The sequence below is a fragment of the Parasteatoda tepidariorum genome, chromosome 3 (genome assembly GCF_043381705.1).
Source record: "Parasteatoda tepidariorum isolate YZ-2023 chromosome 3, CAS_Ptep_4.0, whole genome shotgun sequence".
Classification (NCBI taxonomy): domain Eukaryota; kingdom Metazoa; phylum Arthropoda; class Arachnida; order Araneae; family Theridiidae; genus Parasteatoda; species Parasteatoda tepidariorum.
The window spans coordinates 31,518,294-31,535,047 of record NC_092206.1 but is presented as its reverse complement, the minus strand read 5'-3'; the positions used below and the strand labels follow the sequence as shown (position 1 = coordinate 31,535,047).

Below are 16,754 nucleotides of genomic sequence, written 5' to 3'. Positions count from 1 at the left end.
ATAGCTTGATGTATAAAAAGGTTGATTTTCCATCTTTTTTATATTATTAAATATTTTTTTTAAACTAAAATAAAAATTAAAGCAATTTATGACAAATTCAGTCTATGGCTTCAAGTCTTTCACTATTTTGATTTGTGAAAAAGAAAGAAAGAAATTTGAAGTTTGTCATAGTTTTATCATATATATTAACTAACTCTAAAATCATTACTTTTTATTTTAGTGTATCAAGGTATTGTAAAAACATGTTCACACCCTGTTGTTGTTGAGGCAGAGGCTATGAAAGACAGCACTACTGGAAAAGAAGATAATCAAAAGAATGACAATTTCATTTCTGCATCTAAAATTATAACCTATAAAGATTACCTGACTTTATGGAGAGACATGCTAAATGTTGTCCGTTTCAAAGTAATTTAAGTTATTTTTATTTATCATTGTCACAATACGTAGGGTTATTCTGAGCTGTTTTTTAAAGACTAACTTGTAGATCAGGAACATGATAGCAAATGTTATAAAAGAATTCAAGTCCTAAATTTTCCTTTAGCCAAAGGCTGAAAGATGTGGGACAGGTTACAAATATTTATAATTTAATCCACAAAGACAAATTTAGAAATTTTTCTTTGAAAAAAGTTTTAAAGCAGATGTTCAAAGTTCTAACTGTAACTGTAATACAAGTGTCATAATAATTGCATATCATTGACAAATGTTCATGCATGGACAACATGGAAATACATGGACAACAACAATTCATCTTCCAAATCTGTGTTTAATTTCTTGGAAGTACCATACTATTAGATTTTCATATAAATATGGAGAAAAAATTGATTCTCTTGTGCTTTATTTCTTTTCATCTCTATATTCTTTGTCGACCTCTATATTCTTTTTTACTTGTACCTGATCTACTTTTTTTTTAGTTACAATTTTTAATAACAGTTCAAATTTCGATCTTTCTTTGAACAAAAGCCGTTTATAAATTGAATTTTAATAAGAGAAAGATTTAGAGAAATCTTGGATTTCAGAATTTGTTCGCTGTTGCTTGCTTCATATTTCTCTATTTTAGTTCATATAGTTTTTCTACTGTGTATATTAAACTCTTGAGCTTGTTTACGAACAATCATCATCTGCATATTTTGATTCGAAATAAAATTAAAATAATTGAATTTGTTTGAATAAAGCAACTTTTTAACTCTGTTTCATCATATATTATGTATTTTATGTTTCTTTATTACTTTAAATTAAACTCTTAATAAGAATTTACCATGGTGTTTCTTCTCTAACATATGTTTTAGTAAGCCGCATAAATTTTTCATTTCCCCCATTTTGAAGTGAATGAAAGCATGTCTCTGTATATCATAGAAATTGAAATCTTCCTTAATTTAATCAAAGGATTAAAGAATGCTTTTTTTGTTATTTATAAAATTCTATGGGATCTAGTTTAAATGAAAATGCTTTGACTCTATTTTTTAAATAACCAAATTTCTACTACTTTCAATTTTTTTATGTTTCTATTTAAATGAATCCATTAAAACTACTGCATATTTTTATATAACTGAGCATGTAGGATTAAAAATATTATTAAAAGAATAAGCATTAGTAATTAACATTAATTTAAGGAGAAACATTTAGGATTATTTTGATAAGTTTTAAAGTTTTATAAATGTTTCTATACCCAAAACAGTGTTAATATAAAATATATATCATGAAATGCAATTTTATAGTTTCTTATTTATTTATTAACTTGTTTTTAGACTTGGCAGAATTTGGTGATCACTATCTTATTTTTTTTTTTAAATGAAAGTAATAAAATTGAGATATAGTTTAGATAATAATCATATAAGTTGAATTATATGGTTTTCATTAAAACATTTTAATTTCTTTTTATTTTTTAGGAGCTAAACTCTTTAAACATACCTTTAGAAAGAAGGCAGTACCTAATGGAATGCATTTATGATGAAATAATCAGGTCCAGCCTAAATCTTTTAAATAAATTGGATTTATCACTTCAACAGCCTGAGGTAATGGAAATTTATCCTTCTTACATTTTGTTAAAATTAATTGTTTCCTTAGTATTCAGAAAATAGTCAATGTCTTGAGTTCTTAATTGTTATTCATATTTTCAATCGTGGAAACTCTAAATAATGTATTTTTTTGTTTCAAATTTAGAGATTTAAATTGTTTACTAACTTTTAAATTTTAATGTATTCTAAGATAAATCTTACTATAAGATGTGCATTTCTTTTTACTGTAAAATGTCAAGAGATTTTCGTTTATGCACATGTTAAGAAAAACATTGATAAGACGTGAATGTTTTGGATCAATTCAAATTTGAAGTTTGAAGTTTTTTTTTCCAATGTAGTTTACTTAAGTCTTCTGCAACAGCCCATAATGTACCAGATGCAATTCCTGATATACTACAATGGCTTAAATTCTGACTTAAACAATAACTGTTACAGAGATAAGAAATAACAATAATGGAAAATGTGATTATTAAATATTTTTTTTAATGTTTTAAAATTATGAATACATTGTTTTATTTCATGTTTTGGGTTTTTAAACTTTTATTTTATTTTTAGGGTTTGGCAGGGAATAAATTTTATGTTGCATGTAAGAAAGTTTTATTCTAGGCAATTTGTTCTAAGGATAAGACAAATTTTCTGAAAAATGAAATTATTATGTGCCCCAAGTTTTTTTTCTCTCCTAGAATACTGTGGCTATATTTTTCAAAGTGTTATCTCTATATTTTGGCAGCCAAGGGCTAATACCTGTTAATAAAATAGTAAAATAAATAAATTTAAAAAAAGTTATGTACTGTGTTTAATTTCATAACTTAAATCATGAGCTATAATTATGTGTTTTACAAATCACAAAATCTGTTAAAATCTGTTCATCTGAGAAGTTATTCTTATCACTAGAACTAATTGTGTTAAGCAGAAATTTCTTTGCATTATAGAACTAATTTGGTACCCAGAACATAAATTCTTTGTTGGTTTACCTAATTTGTCTTAGATTTCAGAAACTTTTTAGATGTTCCAAAGTGTATATTCATTTGAAATTTATAGTTTCCAAGGTGTTTTAAGTTTGTTTTAAAAATTTTGTAGTGATAATTTTTTGAACACTTGATGCTTAATTGTTACTACTTACTACCCTATGTGTTTTTAGTGCATTTCATTGTAAAAGCCATTTATATGCTTAATTGTGTGAGACATGAGATATAACTTCTTCACTTGATTTCTAAAATGTTTTTAAAACCCATTACTATGTAGACATACCTTATTATTTATTATTACATGTCAATATAATTAAAAGTTGATTGAACTTAGGATACATTTTAATTGATTTATTTTATATTTATTTATTTTTACTTTTGCAGTTTTATGGAAAAGAAGATGATAATGAGTCTGAAATATCTTGTGATCCACTTCATGGTGTTCAACCTAATAATATGATAGATTATTACATTTTTATAAATCTTGTTGACTTTTTAAGGTAATTGTTGTTACAGTTAATAAAAATGACTTTTTTTTAATATTTAATGTTTTACTTATTTATAACTATGAACTCTGATTTTAGGGACCTATTGAGTCATAGTTGCACTGAATTGTTCTCTAAATGGGTATTTGTCTTTGGGAAAGAAATGATCTTTTATGCTGTAAAGTAAGCTATTGATATATTCTTAAAAAGAACTTTGTCATTAATGAATACCTTCATGTAGTCTAAACATAATGTAATAAAAGCTTGATGTTAGGAGTACGGCATTTTATAAAAAGCCTGCAATTATGTTAAAATTCTAATATTAAAAATACAGACAATTCCTTTTGTGAAGAATTATGAATTACAAAAGCCTCCTACTACTACAACAAATTTTCTTTAGGGAAGAAATCTAAATTTTTCTTTATATTTTTATGCTCTTAAAGTGAGCACAAATGACAAAATGGAAGCCATTTTAGTTTACATGTAGTATTGATGAAGGAAAGTGAAAAACACCATCATTTCACCATATTTCCTTTTAACAATATTAATCCTTTATGTTTATAAAGTGAATATGTATGAGCGACCACTTGTGAAGTTATTTCCCTACTTATAAAAGTACAGTACTTCTGCTATTTTTAAGAATCATGCCACACACTTATAAACAATTGATTTTTGTCAACGACATATATACCATGCTTCCCTATTTCAATTCTTCGCAATTTACTATCTAAATCCATATTCGATGATAAAAAATAGCATTGCACTTTATTTAAAAAAATGTTCTTGTATCTTGCAAAAGGTCTCAGTCCAGTTTATAATCTATCCACAGAAGCAGTCTACTTTAGTTATGTATTTTAAATCAAAATAGTTTTTTTGAAATGGAAGGAAAAGTTATTGATATGTTTTCTTTTCTATCTACATTTGTTTCATCTTTTAGTCTTTTTATATCAATATTTTAATATTAAATGTGTGTATTTGCTTATAGCAACAAACTTACAATGGCAAGAAATCCATTTGCCGTTGTGAATTATTGTTATAACAGACTTTAACTATACTTATCTATTGAAAAAATTGCGATAATTTTTAGTGAATTAATGCTCATAATATTACAGGTTGCTGCAGAAAGTTAATTTGTTTCAAATGTAATTCCTAAAAAATGGCCAATCATGGATCTTATTTTTGAAGTTAATTTGTTCATTATTTTGTAACATTTAATTATTTTTAAGTTTCTTACATCTTGAATAAGTTATTTGAAAATAATTGTTTGCAATGCATAAATATGGTACACTGTTTTTGATTTTTCTACTTTGTTTAAATTTTGGAGTACTAGTAATTTTCTTTTGTTTATTATTCATCAGGTTACATGTTATTCACAATTTATTTCTTATTTGTACACATTAACTCATTTCATTTGCTGTTTTACTGATTTAATTCACAAATTTATTTCTTATAGTAGGTTCGCTTTCCTTAATTAAATATAGGCTCTGCAATCTTGTTGAATCCTAACAAACTTTATTCCTATTTCTGTTTCTGATTCATATGTATGTAATATTATATGGCTGTTTTGCTGATTTAATTCACAAATTTATTTCTTATAGTAGGTTTGCTTTCTTTAATTAAATATAGGCTCTGCAATCTTGTTGCATCCTAGCAAACTTTATTCCTATTTCTGTTTCTGATTCATATGTATGTAATATTATATAGCTGTTTTACTGATTTAATTCACAAATTTATTTCTTATAGTAGGTTTACTTTCTTTAATTAAATATAGGCTCTGCAATCTTGTTGTATCCTAGCAAACTTTATTCCTCTTTCTGTTTCTGATTCATATGTATGTAATATTATATATGGATGTAAGAAATATATGTGTTGTTTTTGTTTGGTGTGTGTGTTTTTTTCCAGTTTTTTTAAAAGAAAACTCAATAATAATAAATTGGATTTTTATAATTTTATTATTAATTTTTTAAAAGTAATTTTTATTATTTTATTATTGTGCAGTTCTGAATTTAATTATTTTCATGAATAAATTGAAAATTTTCTATATAATAGCTTTATTTGCAGGTATCCTTTTCATAGTGGATTTTATAAACTTATTTCCATGAATTTGTCGATTTGTTCAAAAATTGGATATTTCAAGGTAATAAATATTTAATTAAGCAGTTTTAAATATTAATTATATATCCTTAGATTATATAGCCTGATAAGAAATTTTCATGATAGCTAACAAATGTATTCTTTGTGAAATGTATCATTCAAAATATCAGTTCAGTACAAAACGTTGAAGTTTATATAAAAATTCCATCTACTATTGAAATTTTTTTTATAAAAATAAATTCTCTTTGCTAGTAATGCCCCTGAAAGGCTTTTCTTTTAAAATTGTCAAGTAAAACAGCATTTAGTAAACGTTTACTCTTAAATAAACAAATTTTAAGAAAATAGTTTTTGCTAGTTTAGTTCAGATAAACTCTGACACAATTCAATTTCTATAAAAGGAAATGTTCAGAAAAGTCTCTCATTATGTGTAGTACTATTTTCATTAAAAACTCATAATAAGCAATGTAACAATTTTTTTTATAAATAATTTATAATAATGATAATCTTATATTTCAGATAAAAAATTTGAAAAAGAATATCAACTGCACACCTATAAATTCTAACAAATTGTTGCAGATTTTTTTGGTTTACAACAAAGTTATACACTGTCCATAATATTATTTTTTAAGAGGATACAACAAGTGTGCATATGTTATAATTTTTTAACACCTAAAATGAATATCTATCTGAAGAAAATGCTTTTATTTTTTATTATTAATTCAAAAAGTAAATTATGGTTGTTTTTATGCCAATGAAAGTTTTCTTTACCTGCAGTTGAAATTTCAATGTTATATTTATGCTAGATGTGAACAGTGCACAATATATGTATGTATAGATAAACCCTTTAAAAAAACTTCATTGAATATTGCATAATTTTGATGTAATTTTAATGGTTTCTGATATTGATATTTAATACGCTAATCAATTTGTGTAAATGATATCTTTTGTTACAAAATCAATCCCAAAAAAGAAAAATTAAAAATAAAGGAAATTTTTTCATATATTATGATTCAAAATGGTTATAACGGTTTGAATGTTAATGAAATAACAAAAATTTATAAAAATTATATTTTGCATATGATTTTCTTTGGATTTACGAATTTTACACTTGTGTTTAAAAATGTTTAGATTTTATTTAATAGTTGAGATGTAGCAAAATATGTAAAAATGTTTAGAAAAAAGAAAAAGAAAAAAGAAACGGAAGTCCAAAATTACAACTGCTCTTCTTCCTAGACTATTAAGATAATGCTTTCTGGATTGCTGCAATTCTGCCTATTTTAAAGGTGAAAATCCAAATCACATGTAAAAAGATTTTTAATTTAGTACATTGTGACTAGTCATTAGCCCATAAGTTATGTAAGTTAGTTCATAAAGTTAGTAAGATGCTTATTTTTATTTTGAGTGCTGTAAATTTAATTTTTAACTTTTTTCTCTTTTATTTTAGACTCTGTCTTCAAATACTGAAGAAATGTCTCAGGAATTTTCAAATGACCCTGGAAATTTAGTCCCTCAAAGTTACACATTATTTTCTAAATTTGTGAAGGAAATTGCAGTGCAGCATACACAATTTAGAGATGACTTATTGGCTTCTTGTCTTCAAGTTATGCTGGTTCTCCCCATGGAAATAGTCGCAAAAGAAATCCACTCTTTAATTCCAGCTCTTGAGGTAAAACTAATAACAATGAATATGATTCTTTATTAAATCATTTTTTGCTTGATATTTTTGTTGCACATTATGCCTAGTTACAGAACTATTCATTCCACATTTTTACTTACTCAAATACTACCAAAGTTGCTTAATTTCCTTTAATTTGAGATTTTGAAGAGTTAAGAAATTTCAAGTTAGAACAGTATCCAAAAGCACGCAGTATCTTAGTAATTATTTGTCCTTTGTTCTAAACTTAAACTATGTAAATATTTTATTTCATTATCTTGAGTACATAATATCACTAATGTGATATAGTATAATTGCTTTCTGTTCCTGTGTTATTGTATTCTGCAAGTTAATTTATTGAAATAGTTAATGTTATTCTAAAATTTAATTCAAAAGATTTCTGAAGAATATTACCTTATTTGATTTGTAGCATCAAAAAAGTAAATTTGATCATTTTATAACTTCTTTTCTTTGCCACAACTAAAGTTAAAAAAGCTTATCATACTGAAAACATTTACTGAATAGAAAAGATAAAAAAGGAAAACAAAACTATTACTAAAATTAAGTGACATTTTACTTTCTACTTAGAAAAACAGACATTAAACAAAATAGTCAATTTACCTTTCGTTTGCTAGAATTAAATAAATAAATAGAACTTTGTAGAGAGGCTTTGAAACACTTCAAATCCTATTTGAGAATAGAATTTTTTTTTACCCTCAGTTAAATAAATTAACTGTTTTAGTTGCTATATCCAAAAGATATTGTATCATTTATGATAAAATAGTTTAAGTGCTGTTATGTGTTGTTTCTTATTATTCTAGAGTGCGATCCCCAATTTACAAGTTTGTTAAAATGATATCACAAGCAATTTATTACAATTTTAATATTCCTTTGTTTAGAGTGCTTTAAAATTGGGACTCAGCTATTTACCTCTGGCTGAAAAAGCTGTTAATGCCTTGGAAAAATGGTCAACAAATTTAGAATTAAATATTTTGAAGCCTTACTTTCCAAGACTTTTACCATTACTCAATTCATATTTGCTGGTCACTGCTGCAGAAGGTAATATGAATGTGCATTTTTATTTCCAATGAAATTAATAATTTACTTTGCTAAAATTTAAATTTATAAGTCTTGATACAAGCTTTTTTTCTCAATATTTTAATTTTTTTTATACTATGATCGGTATTTTTGTAATATCAAGTGATAAATTTTGTTGTTTTCAAGATGCATGCTTTTCATTTTGTTGTTTCTCAGACATTAGTTTAAAAAAGAGTGTAGGTGGAATGTTGTGTTCAGTTTAAATGTGAGATATTGTGTATAATATCATATAAGAACTTTGCCGCACTACATTTTTTAATTAACATGAAAAATCCTTAATTTAAATAAATTTTGAAAAATAGACCAGGAAACAGGAAAAAAAGTAAAATAGAAATAAAAGACTATTTTATCAATTCATCATTATCTTACATTGATAACTGTACTGCAATTCTTGATTTGTAGAGTTACATTTATATTTTATATCCTGCTTTAGAGCTGAAGTATTATTTTTTTTCTCTGTTATTTCTAAATGTTTCATCAGATGTGCAAAAATATCTAATACTTTTTTGTGTAGCTGGAAGTGTCTTAAGCAATGAGAAACGACCTACTAAAAAAGCCTACAAAATGTCTGTGAAAAGTATGAAACGATCAAATAAAAATACATCATCTGATAATGTGAGTATCTTTAAATATTGTATTGATCAATGTATTTTGTTTTGAAATTAAGATTATTTTAATTAATTGCAAATTTATGAACTTCATACTCATGTATTGCACGTCTATAAAATCATGACTATTCTTTGCCAATATTACAGAATTTAGTATTACAGATGCATTATTAAAAAATTTAGTTATTAATGATTTGATAATGTTCAAAACATTTACCAAAATGATTGTATAGCTTTAATTATCATGCTTAAAAATTATTACATAATTTTTATATTTGTTCATTAACAAATGTTGATTTGGTACATATATTTTAAAGTAGAATCTCCATTAAACAATCTACAAATGCTTTGTCTCAGATAAATAAATATCACAAATAATCCAATTTATTCCAATTTTGTTGAAAAAATGATAAAAAATGCATTAAATTTTTTATAATATCTCACAGTTTGACTACCCATTTCACACGTTAATGTTTTAGTTTTCGCACATTAATGTTCATATTTCACAGATTAATGTTCATATTTCACACATTAATCATTCACACGTTAATGTTTTAATTTTTTGTCTATTTTTAATTATTTCCTGCTTTTGATTTATACTAAGAAGGACTCTTTAGCATTTCCGCATTTTAAAACTGTAAACAGAATGTAAAGCACATAGAAAAATTTCAGTCTGAACAACACTGGTACTGTGATGATGGATGAATCATATCTCACCTTGTCCTACCAGGATTTTATATCTAGTGCAAAACCAATTGGCAATACTGAAGGTCGGCTGGGTGAGTCCAATACATAAGAAAGGAAGGGTTGAGAGTAATGTGATTTTCCTGCTCATTTTAATGGCTGCAATTTGCATTTTTATTATTTTATTTCCTTTTATTTTTTTCGTTCCATACAATCCTCAATCTGGATAATCCGATCCCTGTTCATTGAGAGTCTACTGTATTGCTCCCATTTTATTTAAATTTTCTATAACTGCTTATTTGATTGGCTTATTCTTGTGTCCTCATAAATAAAACCTCATAAAAATATTTTTATATTTATGCAAAATAAATTTAATTAAAAATTATAAACTGCATATAGTTCTTCATTTTCTTATTGTAATATTTCAAATGTTTATTACATGAAACACTGTTATTTTTCTCTTATTAGTTTTTTAGGCTTTAATAATTCAGGGTTGTAACGATTGTGAAAGAGTTAACCTGTATGGAAATAATTAAAAAAAATTTTTTAAATATTTTTTTTCCTTTTACGCAGTTTTATCTGATATTGTTGCTGGCACATATTTTCAATATATTGATGTAACTTTTATATTATGAGACATTTCCTTTATGCTTATTGTTTTCCCTATCCTTTTAGTCCTTGGAAGATCCTGCATTAGGACGTATTCAGCTACAGATCTTGAAGTATTTAGGACAACTGGGGGAAAACAATGTTGCCCTTTTGGAACAGTCTCACCAAAAAGTTGATGAAGTTGCCATTGCATGGGATCCTTTATGCAAAAATCATTTGAAATATTCTGTTCCATTTGTTGACATGAAACCTAATGTCTATTTCGGTAATGAACTAGTACCTAACTAGTTGCTTTTTTTACAAATTTAGTTAAGATTTACACTTTTTAGATTAAAGATGTTTCATCTATTTATTGTGCATTTTTATAAATTATTATTTTTATGCTTAGCTTGTAATCATAGTTTTTAGGCAAGTTAGAATGTTTTATTTTCGTGTAAAAATAAGAGGACAAATTTTTGAAAAATAAAGGTAAAATTAATGTTCTAATTCAAAGCCCTTTATTGTTTTTGACCCATGATTTATTGCATGGTGATTTCTCATATAATAAACTCTATCTACTAAAGTACAATTGATCTATCAAGGTATAAAATTATTAAAGATCTTTTGAATTAATGGACTCGGGTTACTGCATTATGTTTACCATATTTTATTGCATTTCACTTTTCTTATTGTGCTGTAACTACTGTTCAATAAATTTTCCATTGGAAATAAAAAAAATTAAAAAAACTTATATTACACTATCATTCCTTAATCAAATTATTAAATGAGCCCTTTCTATCATTATTTATAAATTCTCATCTCTTATTGCATATCAATTTTGCTTCAATATTTTATTTGTTAAGGAGATAATTAGTATTTTTTTTAAAATTAATATTATTATAATTCTTTTTTTTAATTCTTTTTAGATGAGTTTCTTCCACGTATATTAGAAATTGCTACAAAATCAAGTGTGAGACAAGTAAAGGTTGCTGCTTGTGAAGCTCTGCATTCTTTAGTTCTATTTATGATTGGTCAGGGTAGCATGTTACCTGATAATCTCCAAGAAAAAGTGAGATATTAAAAAAAAATCTTTTAATAAGCATCCTCATTTAAATGCTATAAGTAGTTTTTTTAATTAGACAGTTTTTCTAATTTATTTTCCTTAATTTTTATTTCATTATTTTTTTTTAGTATTCAATGGAAGCATTGTATGAAAAATTATTTCCTGGTTTATTGGAGCTGTCTTGTGATGTTGAACAAGTTAGTTGTATAATATTAGTATTTGTTTTTGATAACTATATAGTATTCATGTAAAATACTAACTGTTATATTTTTCTTTTTAACTTACTAAACTTTAAGGATCTTGTTTGAATTTATGAATTTATCATTGCTTAGAACTACTTTTGCATGAAGTAAAACTAAGGAAAAGCTGTCGCCTTGCAAAAATAAGAAAGTAGCTAGCTTAAATTTGAATATATCTAACAGTGTGCAGAGAGTTAATGAGCTAAAGTTTTTTTTAGTTTCATATATGCATTCAATGCATATATATGCTATATGTTAAAATATGTGTTATATATGTGTGTTATATTTATGTATATATGTTATATATACATATGTATATCTGTACAATGCATATATGTTATAATATATGCATTCAATGTATTTTTACTTATTGTTATAAAACTTATTAAATGTACATTTTAATGTAGAATTTGATGAAATGTAAATTTTAATGGTTTTAGCTATGAAATTCTATCCACAAATTTAGGCATCTTTAGCAAATGAAAGCATTTTAAACTGATCTTAGTTCATATGTTACTTTAAGATGTTGTATGCTTGAAAATAGTTAGGAGTAGTTTTAGTATTATATTGTTAATGCGTATAGTTTTACCCCATCCTTGATTTAAGAAATGAAGATTATGACTTGGTGTCTATTCCAATGCTAACAACAACAACAAAAAAACTACCAAGTGTAACATAATATTTTGATATTAAAATCTATTTTTTATATAGGCTTTGAGCTATTTGAATGGTACTTAAGTTTTACCTAAAAGTTGTTGAGCTTGCTTTAAAAAAGTAAATAATTTTGAAATAATATTAACAATTATAAGTTTCAATAAATAAAATTTTGTTATCTTTCGTTTATTTTTTATTTTTGTATTTTTTATCTTTGTGTCTTAAAGAAGTAATAGTTAGGAAAGATTATGAAAGCGGTGTTTTCACTACAGCGCGAGAATCTCGCATATTTTTTCTTTTCTCCCATTAAAAAATGATTACCACGAGAAATTCGCGCGTTCTATAAATCAATTTCAAAATTTCCTAATTTCTCGCATTTTGGAAAAAGCTTGGAATAACGCCATTTAGAATAAAATCCGTTTCCCTTTTCTTCCTGGATCTTTTATTATTTTTAACATCTGCCCCGTTATCTAGCTTCCCTATTTACCAGTATTGTTCAGAACCTTTTTGAACAACAGAACACAACCACAGAACCCCTTTCATTACACTTTTCTCTGCAACCACGTGTTTACCATAGGTAAGATTTCTTCACGTAAGACGTTCAAATTTTTTTATGCACTAATGTAAGGTGGACAAATACCTTGTAAAGGCAAAATCTTCTATGATGATGCACCAAAAATATTCAATGCTTTAAAAAATGGAAGACTTTAAAAATGTATTATAATTAAAGAAATGATTTTTTTTTCCAAGAGTTTTTGTGTTTTTTTAGTTTTTAGAAATCTTACCCTGTTTTTGAGAAAGGGTGAGAAATTCTCACCCATTTTTTTTTCTATGATGAAAAGACTGTGAAAGCATGGAAAATTCATTAATTTATTGTATAAAAAATAGTGTCAGATAATTTAGATCTATGTGTAAAACACTTACGAAACTTGTTGACAGTGATGGACCTTTTGAAATTAATTATTTTAATAGCTTTGTGCAATTATTAAATGGGCAAAAATAGTAGAGGTTTTTATATTCTGCAATCATATTTCACATATTTTAGTTTTCAATACTGAATGCAATTATTCTTTCTTTCTATTAATGTTTACTATACTTTTATTTAGGTTACTAAACAACTCTTTAGTCCACTTGTATTACAAATGATTCATTGGTTTACTTGTAAGAAAGTTTCTAGTACACCTGAATCATCAGTAATATTACTTAGTTTATGGGTAAGTATGATTTTATATTAAAAGTTTTTAACTAATTTTAAAAAAAAAAAATTTTTTTTTCAAAAATTTGTTTATATGTATACTTAATTTTTGATTTTTTTTTCTCAAAAGAATTAGAGTTGAACTGAAAAAGGTTTGCTGAATTTCAGCAAATTTTAAAAAGATTTTAGTTAAAATTAAAAATTATTAGCACACTGTCCAGCAATCACTGTACTTGCTAGAAACACCAGACTTTTCACTGTTAGTTATTTTTTTGTTACAATGTTAAGTTACTTTGGTTTGGTCTGTGGAATTGGTCGAGTTTTTATGTTACAATCTCAATATGATTTGCCTGATATCTTCTTAAAATATTCTTTTAGTTATAACGTTAACAGCTTGGCACCGTTTTGACTAGAAATTGTATATGTTTTACTTTTTTTCTCTTTAATTTTCAATCTTGTTGCCTTATGATTCTTTATTTGTATTGTGCATATATATTCAGTATATATGTATATTTAGTGTAAAATTTAGTTTTGAAATTGAAGGATTTTGCATAATATACTACATATTGAATTGACTGATCCAATTCAGACTCAATTAGTATGTGACTGTCTTTACAAAACTACTTTACTTACAAATTTTTTAGTCCTAGTTTTACTCAGTATAAAGTAATTATTTTTGTCCTTTCTCTATACATTTTGCTATCATTAACTCCCTTCCCAATTGTTTTAGAATGTTCAGTCTACAGTTCAGTTGCTAAGAATAAAAAAAAATTGAACTTTTTGTATTGGCTATTTCAGAAAAGGGTTGACTTTTGACAAACATTGACTTTTTTTTTTTTAGAGATTTTTCTTCTTCTTTTTCTGTATAGTATAAAATTTTTTTATAGCATGTGTGGATTTTTAATAGCAGTTCGAATTTATTATTAAAAATAATTGTGCGGATATTTTTATAAGGCTGCATAAATCCAATTATAAATTTCTTTTTTAGGATGGAGTAACAAATCCGAAAAGTGCTGCATTGCGTGACTTTAGCGCTATTTGCTTGAAGGAATATTTTCTCTGGTCTATAAAACAATCTTCTGTAAGTTGTCTTTCTTAATAACAAGTTATTTATTGTCATTATTATTTTGTAAACTATTTATAAAAGAAATATTTATCCGATTATTTATTTATAAGATATTCAAATCTGTGTTTTCCACGAAAGCCTGGCTATTTTTTAAAAAAGTATTACCTTTTTAAATTTTAAAAGCAATTTCTACGATGTAGATTTAAAAAATTTCAAAAGTAATTTTTAAAATGTAGATCTAAAATTATGAAGATTTAAAATTATGCTTCCTTACCTTTAGAAACAAAAGTTACTTTATTTCAATTCCTAATGTCTTTATTTATTTTAGGCTGAGTCCAAGCCAGTTGAAAGGCTTTTAAGCAAGCTACATAGTTTTTCGCTTCATCCTAATTCATTTAAAAGACTGGGTGCTGCCTTAACATTTAATAGCTTGTACAATGTCTTCAGGTAAGCTTGTAATTTGTACTGTTATAAAAAACTGTTGATATATTTTTTTTAAAAAAAGTTCTTTAATTTTAGAAAATGTTCTTATATTAGTGCCAACCTTTACAAAAACTTATATGTTTATCTTTAACTATTTTATTTTTAATGGTTTTTAAAACTGTAAATTTTTTCAGTAAAAAAAATATTCTCACCTGTAACAGATACAGTATTTAATTTTATTAACTTTTGATTTCATTGTCTGGCAAAGATAAAGGTTAAAAAAGTATCTGTCTTATGTTATTTTGTAGTTATATCATCAAAAATTTGAATTTTTTAAGGGTCATTGACCTTTATTAATAGTGTATATTAATTATTTGAATAGTATAAGTTTATGTCATATGTGTGATATTAGGATTTTTGTTTCTGGGCACTTAGCAATTATAGTTTTTCGAATTCTGTATTTCAAAAATGTCCTTATGATTTATGCATGCAATACTGACTTCCATATTTTTATTTTATAAGTCAATAATTACACTAGTTAACTAAGTTGAATTTATTTTATGAATTCCTTTTTAATTTCCTATCTAATATATATAATCCTCTTACGTGGCTCCCAAATTTTGGCTGTATTTCTTTTCCGCCGGTGGCAACGCTTGCTTTGTTTTGTTTACGTTACTATTTCTCTTACACTGCGAATCAACCAATGATTGCTGCTAAAAAGTCACATGCCAAATCTAGCTGAGGTGGCTCAATGTAGAGGCTGTTGGTTGCGTCAGCTCAGATTGCATGAAAAACTGAGGTAGAAGGATCGAGGATTGGAACGAAGATCGAAGGTAGGAGGACGAACCAAAATAGTTCCTGCGCGGAGGAATACCGGCGGAGGAGCATCAACCGGCGGCCAAGGCAGGGAGTGAAAAGGCTGAAGTCCAGTATTTAAGCAGATGACAGTTTGCCTTCGAGAGAGGTTATTGTGCAGTGTCCGAGACTTCGCCCCGATATCTCAATTCTTCCCGGTGACGCCCACCTGCAGTATGCGATATTTACAATCAGAAGTTTAAGTTTTTAATTGTTCTTTTAATAACAACTTTTAATGTTTTTAAAGAATAACTTGTTAATTGGAGTTTGTGAAGTTTCGTAGATGGTTTGTTATCTTTCAATATTAAAGAGGATGTTTCTTTGCCATATTGTTTCATTTTTGAAAGTCTTACATTCCCATCACCGAAGCATATACACTCAACATATAGCGCTTTTAAAATCGGAAACTGAAATAACCAGAGAGCATCAGCTGCGGCAATCTCATACTATTAAGCTAGGTAGAAGTGCGTAGTCTTCGTCGATAGATCTCTATTTTAGTATTTTGTCGAAAGCGCTTTTTTTCACGAATTTATATATTACAAATTTATTTGACTATTTTTGATTTATATCATGAATTATACTATAGCACATTTCTAATAGGTTTAACAAATTATATGTCATTTATTTGAATTCAAATTTATTTTAATGACTTAGCATTTACTAAAAAAATGTCATTTTTTTTAAAAAAAAAGTTTCAAATGGATTTCAATGATTGTTTTGAATTCTTAGAAATTTGTGCATTTGCAATGTACCTAAGTTAGTAGCGAGCGAAGCTGGCTTGGTTTGCGNTAATAGGTTTAACGAATTATATGTCATTTATTTGAATTCAAATTTATTTTAATGACTTAGTATTTACTAAAAAAATGTAATTTTTTAAAAAAAGAAAGTTTTAAATGGATTTCAATGATTGTTTTGAATTCTTAGAATTTTGTGCATTTGCAATGTACCTAAGTTAGTAGCGAGCGAAGCTAGCTTGTGTGGTATTGCTTTTATGATGTTGCAGAGCAGTGCAGCAAAGACAAAAGTAACAAAACATCATTAAAGCAATACCACATATATATAAAA

The 16,754-nt window shown here is 26.1% G+C and overlaps 1 protein-coding gene across 2 annotated transcripts in view; it reads left to right on the top strand.

Annotated features, from left to right (window-relative positions):
* The window catches only part of LOC107455055 (DNA-dependent protein kinase catalytic subunit), a 137,262-nt gene that overhangs the window by 18,343 nt on the left and 102,165 nt on the right, over positions 1–16,754 (top strand). For both annotated transcript variants that reach the window (XM_043042865.2, XM_043042867.2), the window contains exons 15-28: positions 221–405; positions 1,887–2,012; positions 3,368–3,483; positions 3,568–3,651; positions 5,530–5,605; positions 7,007–7,228; positions 8,116–8,275; positions 8,829–8,929; positions 10,282–10,480; positions 11,121–11,263; positions 11,386–11,454; positions 13,257–13,364; positions 14,334–14,426; positions 14,740–14,858. In XM_043042865.2, coding sequence (XP_042898799.1) covers positions 221–405; positions 1,887–2,012; positions 3,368–3,483; positions 3,568–3,651; positions 5,530–5,605; positions 7,007–7,228; positions 8,116–8,275; positions 8,829–8,929; positions 10,282–10,480; positions 11,121–11,263; positions 11,386–11,454; positions 13,257–13,364; positions 14,334–14,426; positions 14,740–14,858 — 1,801 coding nt within the window. The remainder of the gene's footprint in view (positions 1–220; positions 406–1,886; positions 2,013–3,367; positions 3,484–3,567; positions 3,652–5,529; positions 5,606–7,006; positions 7,229–8,115; positions 8,276–8,828; positions 8,930–10,281; positions 10,481–11,120; positions 11,264–11,385; positions 11,455–13,256; positions 13,365–14,333; positions 14,427–14,739; positions 14,859–16,754) is intronic.